Source organism: Ambystoma mexicanum, chromosome 4p (assembly GCF_040938575.1).
Source record: "Ambystoma mexicanum isolate Mex_15411 chromosome 4p, UKY_AmexF1_1, whole genome shotgun sequence".
Taxonomy (NCBI): domain Eukaryota; kingdom Metazoa; phylum Chordata; class Amphibia; order Caudata; family Ambystomatidae; genus Ambystoma; species Ambystoma mexicanum.
Window position 1 is genome coordinate 1165063361 of NC_090927.1, and position 13378 is coordinate 1165076738.

A 13378-nucleotide genomic window follows, 5' to 3' on the forward strand; every position below is an offset into this window, starting at 1 on the left:
TCAAGAGTCACTAAAGTGGAAATAATGATAATTATTGATTATGTAAATAGTGCTTCACCAAACCGCTATACATAGAACATATTCACATACAATAATCACCCAGCTAAAGTTGGCACTGATTTATCGACCTTGGAAGGATGAAAGGCTGAGTTGGCCTTGCCAGTATTAGATTCTTTAACCTGCAGAGATCACACACACACACACAACCCCTCCCCCTCAAAGAAACAAGTGCCCAAACCACGGAGCTACCTTGTTACATAATAATATACTGTCCATTTATATAGCACACAACATAAACTTTGCTTGGCATACACGTGAACACCTTAATTCAGGATGAGCAAAATAAACATCTTACATTCTTTTTGCTTGACCTATTTCCATAATGTATATACATTGGGAGCCCATAAAAGCAATTCAGTTTGCAACTTTTCTGATTGGCCACCCCGGGTGCCACCCCATTATCCTATGTGTGTGCGCTCATACTTCATGCCTCCCCTGCATAAGTCAGTGCTCCACTTTGAGACACCCCACACAAAAGAGCCTGGACAGCCACTGCAAAGCACACTTTAAGCATTTGTGCTGCACATTTATTTTTTGGGGGACCAATCTGGGAGGAAAGTCAGCTGTCAAGACTGCCAACAAGTGGTCTGTGGACCAAGTGAAGTGACACTTCTGTTTTTGCCCCTCGAGGTGCCTTAATAATCCTACTGGCCCCCAGTCTTTTACCATTCTATCACTGCCTGCAGCCTGATAGCCATTGCTGTGGATTTTAAGTAAATAATGTAGTGCCATGCAGCGCCAACTTGTTACTATCCTCCCCCAATCAAGCTATTTTGTTGACGGATTGCGTGTGTAAATCCTGAAGAACAGTTTCAAAACAGCTAGAATGTTTCCAAACGCAAAAGCAAGAGCCCCACTGTAAAATGTGTTAAGATTATCTCAAACAAAACAGTTAGAAGCTGTTCCATGCTATTCAAATGCCAAGAGGGTGTGGGGGTGGATTTCCTTACCATCCCTTTACAGGTATGTGTCACAGACGGGATCCAAACACGGCCCACGGACCCCTCATGACCTAATGAATGCACTTAACCATTGCACCAATGCGGTTCTTTTAACACAGCGAATGCTGCGGCAGAATGTGTCCTTTGTGTTCCTTCCTCACTGACATTTATTTTATGGGAATGGATGCCACTGGCTAGAGTTACAGCAGAAAGGGCCTTGTGGCTGTGTCTCAGAGAGAAACCGGGAAGGAAAATGGCGGGGCAGGGCACAGGGGCTTCGCTTGCCGTTTTTCCACCTGGTGACCATTAAATACGCCCCTGGCCCAAGTCCCCATGCAGGAACAATAGTTCACTGCATTAGGTGTAAGAAGTTGCAGAGATCAGTGCTTACTCTGCAGTGAAACATACCTGCCTAGTCTCTGGGTTTTTATGCTCTTCTCCTGGTCCCTGGAGAAGAGCGTGAAGTATCCGGGATTTCTGGCTCTTCCAGTAACTCTGCTCACACCTTGTTGTGATTGGCTACAAACAGACCGATAGTAGCCAATCACATTGAGGAATGGGCAGATGAGCATAAATCTTGCTCAGATTGGCGTCATTTGACATTGACTTTTTAAATAAAATGTGGGCAGTGCGGTGGGCGGCGTCTTGGGGCAAAGGGGCAGGACGTCCAATGACATCATCCTCCGGGTTTTTCTTTAGCAAATGTAGGCAGTTATGCAGAGAACATGCTTGTGTCCAGGCAAGGCATGGGCATAGAGTTCTTATTTTTTGGGAGTGCTCATGAGCTCAAAAGCGTTCCTAATGTGGAATGCGCAGAGGAATAGTTGAAAACTTTTCAAACGGGCTGATGTCCCTTACTGGCCGGGATGCTGGTGGCCTCCCAGTCCACCCCTGTTTAAATGTATAGTTGTGGACATCTTAAAATACACCTCGTCCCTCAAAGCACGAAGCCAAAGTCATGATTACCAACAAATATGCAAGAGAAGTGGTCAAAGAAGAGCTTATGTGACTTACCTTGAAGCCTCTGCATTACATTTGCAATGTCCCTGGGCGATCTCCCTACTCCATGCCGGGAGGAGGCCATGGTCTCCGTGTAGCATGCAGCCTCCCGCTGCCACAATCTTCACACCGGCCCCCTCACCAGGAATAAGACGCTCAACTACTTCCCTAGAAGCACACTGAGGACCTTCATCTTGTGTGCCACCATTTGAGCTGGAGCAGCAGCGACCTAGCAACGCCGATCACTCAAGGACGGTATTACTTCCGTTCTGAGGCGCCAGTGCGCGCCACACGCAAGGACCAACAGCTTCCTGAAACAAGAGAGGAAGGCATATTTTACTTTCACAAGCAAACAAACCGGTGTGGCAAATTCAGTCAAGCGAAAACCTATCATTTCAGAAGCTATTACTGTATAGGACGTTTGCCAGAGACCGCACGTTCTGTACCTCTAGTGCCAAAGAGACAATTGCTGCTGAAAGCCTACTTAAGAGCTAATCACTTGAACAGAATGGCCATAAACTAATAATTCAAGCCATTTGTTGGCTTGCCAGAATTAAATATTTTGCATAACACGCATTTATTTGATTCTAATATTGGGGTTTTACAATGCCGCTACAATGCAAAGAGCTGCTTTGAAGAGCTAATATTAGCAAGTTTGCCAGTAAGCTTAATTACATGCCTGCAAATAGTTTCTCAGCGAATAAGAACATGAAGCATATTGGTTCGTTTTACGATGGTTGTCTTAGAGAAGAAAAAAATAATTGAAAAATATGTTTCTCCTTTTTTCGGAAAAGGGGAACTCTGGTCGAACATGTTGAAAAGCGTTTCCAGGAAGCCAGGAGCTTAAAAAGCGAAAATTGTGAACAGAAAACATTCAGGAAACCATACTTCTCTTTTTTTATGTATCTGTTCCTTCGATTGCCATTCCGCCCGCTAACAAATTGCACCACCTCATACTGCACAAAGCCTCCCTGCACTGAAAATGGCTGCCAAGCCGCGCGCTGGTGGATTATAAGCCAGGAAAAAAGCGGCAATCAACCCGCACCCAAAGGGGACACTGCCTCGCGCATTACCATGCCAAATGCCAGTTCAAATCATTTAATTGAGACGAGAGAGGCCTTTCATTGCATTTGCAGTGGAACAGTTTAATATTATTGCATAGCCTTCCTTCCCATGTCTGGCATGCCCTCATCAATGGTTACACCGTGCACCCGGCTAACGGTGCCACCCTGCTCACCAAAGCACCAAGGTATCACAGGATGCACGCAGTGGAGGCCGGCCCAACACTTTGCAGTATGGCTCCCATGGTGTAGAGGCCTCCATACCTCTAGGGCAAACTTGCGCACCTCTCACGTCTGGCGCACAACCATGCACTGACTATCTCTGGTACCACATTCCCTCTCCCCAACCTCATTGACTCTTTCCGTTTGTCTGTTCTTGGTATCCTCTACCCTCCTCTTTTTCTCTCACCTGTGCTCCTCCTTTCTACCACAAACCATGGTCTGGTTCATCCGGAGCAGGGGCACAACACCCACCTTTTCGGATGAGCTTCAGTGCTGTAAGACCAATACAGTGAAGGCCACAGTATAACCTCTGGGTTCATTCCATTTGTAAAGTGCTTGTTTTTTTCCTGCTAGATTTCACTTTATAAAATATATATATATATATATATATATATATATATATATATATATACATATACACACATACATATATAAATCCAGTAATTTTATTGCAAACATTACAGAGTGATACATAACAGAGCAGAAAATAACACTGAAAAACACTGAAAAGATTAAATAAATATATAAAGGGAAGTGTGGTAAGGATTTAAAATTGGTTTGGGACGCAGTTGGGGTGCGTTATAAGGGTAGATAATCAGGGGGCTTGGGACCCCCAAATAAAAATGCGTTTTAAAAAAATTAAAAAACTGTTTTTCTGTGTTTTGCCTGCGATGAAATGTACCACTCTGTCATTGTGGTCGGTAAAATCACATTATATATATATATATATATATATATATATATATATATATATATATATATATATATAGTGACAGAATGGTTTCCACGTGCGTAGGTAATCAAGGGATTTTTTGATTTCAGTAACACAACATGATGCTGGTAACTATCTCAGAAAGTGGGTTTTGCCAATTAGGCTTCACTTTCTAAATCCTGATGCTGAAAAAGTATAGTGCATATGTGTTCTCTTGACTGTGCCCTGTCTACTAACAAAACCGCACAGCCAAGTAGTTTGGCAACATGGCAGCCACAGAGTAACTTGCATATTCCTGACAAACAGCCTGCAGGAAACAAAATTAATTCCAGCTATGTGCCGTCCTAAACAGTGAACTCGCCTGACAAAATTACACATATCTGTAAATTGCCATGGTCTGATGGCAGAGTCATTTGAAAAAGAAATACACTAGAACGCTATATCTGGTTTGATATAGTGGGCATCATTACGAGTATGCCGGTCTGGAAAAAGGTGCTGGTAACAACGTGTACCGGCACCGTTTCTGGGCCGGCATACTCTGAGTCTGCCAGTAGAGGCAGTGAACTACCGGCAGGCCCCTACCGGCAGATAATTCACTGAAGTACCAGCACCGTTAACAACGGTGTCGTGCTTCAGTGGTTTCCATCCCTTGGAGTCCTGGTGGACTCCATGGGAATGGGAACTTAATGTTCCTCCACCGCCGGTAATATCTTGGTAATGCCGGGATATTGGGCGGCAGAAATGGTAAACCGACATTGCTGTTAAGCCACCAGTACTATTGGCGGTTTATCGGCAATCTCATAATGACCCCCATAGTCATTAATTGCGAATAACCAATCTGTTGTCAGTTTTGTCTAATTGCTTTTTGGTAACTCATAGAACTCTCAGAGTTTGCAGATGACTGTCTGGGGCTGACTTTAAAAAAACTGTTGGGTCCTGCCCTAGAAGCTTCATTTTGTTTAATGCTTGGAACGCTTGACACCTTCCCAGAAGGAACGGATATACCCCCAGAAGGAAGCAAGGACCAGTTCTCCAAAGGAAGCCCTGACAGCACAAAAGGAAAATCGCACCAGGGAGAGCAATACTGGAGTCTCTTTGATGTAAGGTAACCATGGGAAGAGGGAAGGATAGTGCAGCCTAGGAAAGATTATATTCCCAGAGCTGGGTCCCACATTCGTCAAATTGTTAGACCAAACTTACTCTGTGCCTTTCCTAACTTCCTGCAGACAAGGCACTCAATGAGCTGATATCCGAAAGCAAGACGTGCTACAACAGCTGAGATTGGCTCCTTGGAGAAGGCATGAAATTGACCAATCTGCTTTGGCAAAATGACTATATAATGGGGCAAGACCCCATTTAATTTAATAATAGTTGGAATAAAGAAGAAGGGCTTTGCTGAAACTTTTGATATAATAATTGTTTGGACCATGGCAGTGTCCCACCTTTACTGGGATCCCCGGCGACACCCACACCTTTAACTGCCTAGTCTTTAACGCATTGGTTGGAGTTTCTCTCTCGCTGCTCTTTTTTGGAGCTCAGAACATGCTGTTTCTAAAGACCACAAGGCTGCATGGAATGACCGCAATACTGGCATGAGGCATATCAATTAGGAAAGAAATAAGGATGACTTCTGACGTTGTTTGTCAAACGAGTGATATGTATGTGCTGCTGCTACCACAATTTAGCATTTCCTGGTAGCTCTAGTTTCAATTGTGAGTCAGCAAATTTAAAGTTAGTGTACCTGCACACACATCTACGGCAAAAGCAAATGACCTATTCCTTGCTGCTAAACAACTTCTAAGAGGCACCCGCTGTTTGCAATATGTCACCTCCAAAGCCCACTGCAGTGCACCACTTCAGTTGCTTCTGGATGAACCCCTCAGAAAGTAATGGTGAGTTTGCAAAGGGCTGTGGGTAAGTAGATGTCTTTGAGCAAGACATCTGCATACCCACAGTCCCTTGCAAATTCACGCTCACATTGTGGGAGACATGGGTATGCATTTAGATTTCTCATCAATGTTTCTTCTTCATCTGTTCTACAATTGAAGCCAGTAGTGGGCCCATATCTATTAGAAAATTGTATTTTAGTACAAGATCTTAAAGCTAATAAAAAATAAAAGAATCGACATGAAAAGCAGTGTACTTTGTACACATTTTTATTAAACACCCAATCCACCCTATAAAGTGCCATACAATATATAACAATCGATTAAATAAAGATCATACATATTTAGAATCCCAGGTCACATTATTAAAATACGTGGATTATAACACCCTAAAAGCCCATTGGTTCCAATGGTGCCCCTCATTCTGATTACGGCCATCAAAGGGGAAGATCTCATGAATTAATAACTCATCGCCATGGACCAAAATGGTATCCTGTGCCTTCTTCAAGGAAAAGCAATCGACCGCCTTCCATTTGGCCAAACTTGGGGAATTACCCAATCTGACCGTTTACATTTGGTTGGTGGGTAATTTTGACCTAATTATAGGTCTTACTTTTGGCCGTTTTACTTTTTGACCTTATTACTTGAACATGAGGAGCAGAGGTTGCGGGGGTGTCCCCCGCTCCTCATGTTCAAGTATCTATGGCCTCAGGGGTTGCGGGTGTGTCCCCTGCATCCTTAACCAATGAGGTGGGGGACAACAATTGCTCGGGCTTGAGCTGTTTTACTGTGGGCAGTCTGCCCGCGAACAAAACATTCGCGGGCAGATCGTATACATCCAAACTCGGTGCTGAGAGCTGTGCATGACCACAAGGCACAGCATTAAAAGTGTATCATACCCTAGGGTTACATCGGATGGATGCACTACTCTCCATGTTAGAGAATTAGTGGGGGCACTGATGTGCAGTGTTTCCAAAACACGTCCTTGTCTTTGATTGCCGACACACAAACATGGTGCCATAATAGCACAAAAGCACGGAAAGACACATGCACACTCTGTGGGAACCGCTGTGAAGGAATAGAAAGAACATTGTCGATTCATCACAACACTTCACATGAAACTGCATTGGTGATTGATTCGAAAATTGGGATTTATATTCTTCCCTGAAGAAGGTACCGATAACTATTAAGTGCCGAAACCAGCTGTACATCTGTCAGAGCTAAGCAAAAAAACAACAGTCTTTAAAGAATGTAAACCATAGTGCATGGGGATGAAGGATTGATTAGTGAGAACCTCCCCGCTCAGAATGTCACATCCACATTGATAATGTGCTATTCCATGTGACATTACCCTCAATGGTTACACGCAAGTCTGTGATGTCACAAGGAATCAAGGCGAGAGCAAGCATGTGGGCAGTTACAGAGTGCTAAAGCATTACTTTACTCACTCAAGTCTTCAGAAGCATACTTTAGGCCGCCACCATTTGAGCCCCTGGGTTTTTAGGTTTTCATAATCCAAGGGCTTTAACTTGGACCAGAGATTCTGATCGGTTCATAGTGATAACATTGAAAACAAAAAAGTCTAAAGTCATAATTTCTGAAAAAAAACATCGAAAAATAAAAAGTCGAATTTCTTTTTTAATACGTTTTTTATTCGAAATGGGGGGTTCCTCCCCAAACCCCCTTTTTTAATTTTTTTTTTGTTTTTACCTTTTTTTTATATACTAGAGCCAAAAAATAAATATAAATAAAAAAAATAAATAATTTGACTTTTTCTTTTTCAACGTTTTGTTTTCGACATTATTGTCTTTCGACATTTTGTTTTCGATATTTTGACTGACCACCATTCTGATCACCTTTTTTGTCATGTGTAGTGTGCTTTTACCGGACTTCTATAGGGAAATGGTGTTATCGACCAACCAATCCATTAGAGATCATTGTGAAAGCGAACTGAAAACAGATGCATAATTTAAATCTTCTGAAGTGAAAAAAATCTGTTTGCTTATGTACTTTGTTTGGGAACTTAGTTAATGAATTGTTGTTAGGGAGAATTCTCATCTATGGCTAATTTCCCTCACCTAGTGAGTCCCCCAGCAGCTTTGCTGGACTTCTGGAGTTTATTTTTTTCACTTGGTAAGAGTGAGAGCTTTTCCCCCACTCTTACCTGTGTTTTGCTATGGGTTTCTACCGGTTTTCGTGATCATGGACTCTGAAGTAAACCACTTCAGTAGCCCTCTTCTTTTTGTGTGTCACACAGCACCTTCAGTGCCGTGGCACAGGATTGTCTTTGAGACTTCCCTTGACTCCATTTCTGAGGCGACTACCGTCCCCCAGAAAAGGGTAAAGTTACCATTAACTTTACTTAGTCAATCTACCCCATATCCAGTGCAACCCATCTTCCATGGAGTACTGGAAAGGGTTAATTCATATCCCCTTTTATCTGTACCTCCTAGAGCATTGTTTCGCTCTTTTAACATCTAGACTTGGCTGGTGGCAGTGGTATCTACCCTAACTTTTCTACCGCGATTATATTAGATAAACGTGGTACTGTTCTTGGCTATTATATTAGCCTCAAACATAAACCCGCTTGACCAAATCGTCTTTCTTTTGGCTCCGATTGGGTTTATTCGTCATTTCTTTTTGTTAAAGTCCTTCTTGTGTTTTACTTTGCGCGGCAAACTAGGTTTGCCTTCTTTGTTCACTGTCTTTTGGCGGGCTTCTGCTCAGAAGCCCTCCTCCAGGCGCATGGGTGTCTAGGGGGGCTGAATGTGAGGGAGGGGTGTAGTCACCCCCTGCACAGGGTATCCTAGGAAACCCAAGTCGCACTTTGTCATGATTGGCTAGGGTAGTTGTCCGGGCTGTACAACCCCCCCTGCTGGGTGATTGACAGCCAGGCTGTGTGAATGGGGGTTTTCTGCATAAAAGGCAGGTCTCTTGGGCTAGAAGTCAGAGAGTCACCACTGGAACTGCAAGGAACCAAAGAGAAGCAGAGAGAATGACGGCTGCTGCAACTACACCATCCCGGTAAAGCCCTGCTGCAGTCCTGAGCTATCTTCCCTTCAACGACTCAGAGAAGATCCAGTCCGGTGTCTTCTTCCCTTGAGCTTGGTGGGGATAACCAGCTCATCTTCCACAGCCAGAGGATCCTTTTCCTTGGTCGAAATCGCTGCACATTGCTGTAGTGGTCTGGATAGCCACCTGAAGAGCCTCTCCTGTTTTTAAGGAGCGCACCTTTTATTCCTCGTCCCTGCTGCCGGCTTCATCCCTGTGTGGCGTAGACCCCCTTCAGACGTCCTCCTTCACAACAAAGCTCCAGGAATCGTGGGTCTGCGGGAAACCAACAGGAACAACTGCCAGGGCACCAGCTGCACCATTGGAACAAGGTACTGTGTTCTACTTGAGGAAACTGGGTGAAATCCCTTTTCTTAATTTCCAAGTCTTGCCCTTGTCTTCCCTCCTTCTTATAACATTTACTTCTGAACACTGACAATATCGAAGTACTTTCGGCTACGTTGAATCGTGAACTGTCTGACTGTGTGATCTTCGGCAACAGGCCCCGGTGTCTTTTGACCCTGGCTCCGGCCCTTTGACTTTTGAACTCCTGTCTCTGAGTGTTTCTTGATTCTGCCTGCCTAACCAAAATATTGCCTGTGATTTTTGCCTCCAACTCCCTCTGGGTATCTCAGGTGCTAAGTGTGTTTTTGCCCCGGTAGCATTTCATGTCACGGATACACGTTTATTTAGTAGACCGACCTGTCAAAAAGTGATAGCAATCGTATTCACGGTAACGTGTTTTGTTCGTAACACCGGTTCATTCAACACAGGGTACTTACCTTGAGACTTACTGTGCAAAGTGAATTGGTTAGTTGTAGTATATTTAACGTGTGGTTTTTATTTGAGTTTAATAGAAGTGTTGTGTTTATAACGAATGGTTTAAAAATAAATGTACTTATATTTTTTTACCTGAAACCTTGAGTCAGTGTTTGCTTGAGTCACAGTAATCGTGGTCCCTTTGTGTAATCTCTGCTACTGCTAATATTCTTTTGAGATAAGCCTGGCTGCTCCACCACTGCTACCACTCTGACATAGTAGTACAAGCTTGTACCAAAGGTAAAACTTGTATTGCCACCTGTAGTCTTAATTGTGTGTTGTGGTCCCTAAGGGCACTGCACAGGATTCTGCCTGACAATTGTTTAGGCACAGCAAGTACCCCTTTTCCTCACATATTTCCAATCCACCATGAATTGGTACAAATAGCGACATTTTATGAAAATATGATGATTTTTTCACAATAGTAAATAATTGTTTAAATAAATGAACACAAAATATGTTTTCAAATCAGACTGCATCTCTTTTATTGATTGTTTATTCTACTGTTGACATTACTTTGAATGTAAAATATGTTATTGTTACCTTTTTAATTTTACTAATTCATTTTTCAGGGCAAGGATATTTAAAGAAAGAACCATCTCCACTGCTGCCTTATTATTTGGAGAAGAAGAGATTACCCTGTTTCTCCTTTTACCAGAAAAAAGCCATAGAGCTGTGGTGTGTTTTCTCTATATCTTTGAAGAGGGAAGATGTCTGATTTCTAAAGGACCTGGCACTTACCAGTCTTGAGCTTTGGTCTCGGCCATTGCCATGAATGCTTCTTTAGGTTAGACTGCTTTAAATACAATACTTCATCTCACGGTAATACATTCAAATTTGTTGCTGGTAATGGAAACAGTTTGCTTCAAACACCCCCTTAGCAAGGGGCGCATTGGAGCTGGGGCCTGGTTCAATGTATCATGGCTAAAGGCAGCGATTAGGCTTCCGTAGCTAAAAGCTTACACCAAGAGCCCACGATTCATTGCTACCACCAGTTTAGTACAGACAATCATCAGAAGGGCTGTTATACTTTTACAAATGCACAAGCACTTCTGAGCAGAGTTGCTATACCGTTAAGGAGGGTACTTCTAGGAAGGTGTGTTTAAATGGTATTATAAGCACTACTCGGTAGGAATGACATTTCTTTAATAAACACCATCGATGTGGTTGGTGGGTTTAAAATAACCATGAAAACCCCAAATACCTGAAATGTGAGCATAAAATAGGCATGTTCAAGTAACAAGCAACACATAACAAAGTGTCACCAAGTAGCCATCTTTAGAAGTTCACGTCCAGTTCCAAGCCACTGAACAATTCATTGTGTGCATGCAAATTAAGTCAACATTCTCACTCCATAAAACGGTCTGTTTTAAGGGGAAGCATTTTTTTACACATAGCTTTATCACCCCATGACAAACTGCTCCCAAGGATGAAGACAAGCCCATAGTCACCCCGCCTACCCTCATTAGAGAATGTAGTATTATCAATCATCCTTCTGATTGGATCATTGGGATAGGTTTAGCAAACATCATTAATGTTATGGTGGGTATAAATGTTTAAAAAAGCATGACAAACACGTCTACCTGTAATGTGTAAGTAGAATAGACCTTTACAACTAACATGTCACACTTGCCACAGTGCCAACTAGTAGCCATCTCTGTAAGTTCACATCAGCAAGGCATTGTGGGTATGCAAATTAGCTCAAAAAAACGTGCTCCTCCAGAAAATTGCCTATGTCTTATAGAGCAGAATTATTTTATACTTAGCTTTATCAATCCAGGTCAGACAGCATGCATTGATGTAGAGAACCACATTCGCATTCCACCACTTTAGGGATAATCATTGTGTTATACTCTGACATCCATTTTTTTAATGAGACAATAACATAACTTTACCAGCAGGTGTGATATACTTTTACACCCGCTGTAGCCAGTTTGTTATACACCCATTGTGCACTCTCTTCCCATCTCCCTCTCGACTCTTTGTCTGTCTTGCTCTATGTATCTGCCTCTTTCTATATGGGTGAGAGAAAAGTAGTAATATGTGCAGTGTCGAGATGCAAAAAAGTCATTTTTTTTTGTTGTTAAAACTTTGCTTAACTGCATGTATATTAGCAATGCAGTACCACAATAGGCGACTTAGATTTTCTGAATTACATACTAGCTCAACAGAGTGCATAACTTGGTTCCAAGAAGGGAGAATCACACGCAAGTGGTCTACCCAGTTACAGGCAGTGCACAGACACGTCCTGCAACCTGCCAGGCAACATGCCCCCGAAGAGCACCCAAATTATAAGTTACTAATTTGAGGGACACGCTTTTCTAAAACAGTAATTCACTGCTCATGTGTATCTATGTCACACATTACTGCATACACTCACCTTGTTGTATGTTTGTTTGAATTGCAGTACCCATCAATATTTCAACCTGAAGAAGACGTAGCAGGCGGCGAAACTAGTGCTAGTCTATATGTTGAGACTTGCTCCACTCTGGAAGAAACCTTAGAATACTGATATATGGTTTTAGCTAGTAGGCATGGTATATTTGAGTGGCACAGTGCACTTTAGCATAACATGGACAATGTGATAAATTGAGTCTGTAGACCATTTAATAAAGAGGCAAATTATTTGGCACTTTCAAAGGCAAAATATCTACGTTTATGAAAACCAACATAGAGTGCTCATTCTCATCAAGACCTAGAGAATTTGTGTATAATAATGTGGAATGTAAACTAATGCAGAATTGAATGTCTATATAGTTCCATTCTAGTTGCACATTATATTTTTTAAACTAATTTTTGCACATTGTTTTGTATGTATAGTTTTATATATTTTGGGGTGAAGTGAAGTGTGAGTGAAAGACAAGAATTAGTTTGAATGAATCGTATAAGTAGTAAATGTATGTATTGATTTCTAAAACAATATCATCGCAATAAATCAATTTCTTTGAGCATGTATAGCACTGCACTTTCTTATCAGTAGATAAAGATACACATGTAGCAGTGGACAGATCATGCAAAGTGTTAACAAAGGCCATACTGACCTCATATGAGGCATTTAGATAAAAAAAAGATTGTAGCAGCAAGTAGAAGTTTACTACACACTACAGAGTGTGGGTTTCACGTTCAATATCCCTGCCAGTTCATGGGCATACAGGGACTCCCTGAGTAGGTAATATGATTGGAAGAAGTAAACATGTATCTTTTAATGTGCATGAATAACTAAGTGCAAAGAAATAAACATATTTTTACTTGCTTATAAAATACTCATGTTGGGAATTGGACTTACATTTTGACTCCCTAAAAATAATTTTAATCCCAACTTTAAAAAATAGGGAGTAAAATACTCCCAATTCCAAATCTTATCTGGAGCACTGGCTAAAACACATACAAATGTGGTGAATCTGTAAACATAATGCATGACAAACCAATGTACAATAGGAACGCGTGAGGTAAATAGTGTAAGAACCTAACAAAAATCCAACTACGTTTGTTATCCTTAACATTTATTCTTTGAAACATCATCTTGCTCTCTTTGCTTCCTGTGGGAAACCCTACTTTCACATCCTCCTTTTCTACAGATTAGATAACTCGCAGACGCTTTGAGGGCAATAAAATGAGTAATCCAGT

At 42.0% G+C, this 13378-nt stretch overlaps 1 protein-coding gene across 2 annotated transcripts in view; it reads right to left on the minus strand.

Annotated features, from left to right (window-relative positions):
- The window catches only part of SYNE1 (spectrin repeat containing nuclear envelope protein 1), a 1651720-nt gene that overhangs the window by 1534734 nt on the left and 103608 nt on the right, over positions 1 to 13378 (minus strand). For both annotated transcript variants that reach the window (XM_069606781.1, XM_069606782.1), the window contains exon 2: positions 2016 to 2311. In XM_069606781.1, coding sequence (XP_069462882.1) covers positions 2016 to 2085 — 70 coding nt within the window. In that variant the 5' untranslated portion in view covers positions 2086 to 2311. The remainder of the gene's footprint in view (positions 1 to 2015; positions 2312 to 13378) is intronic.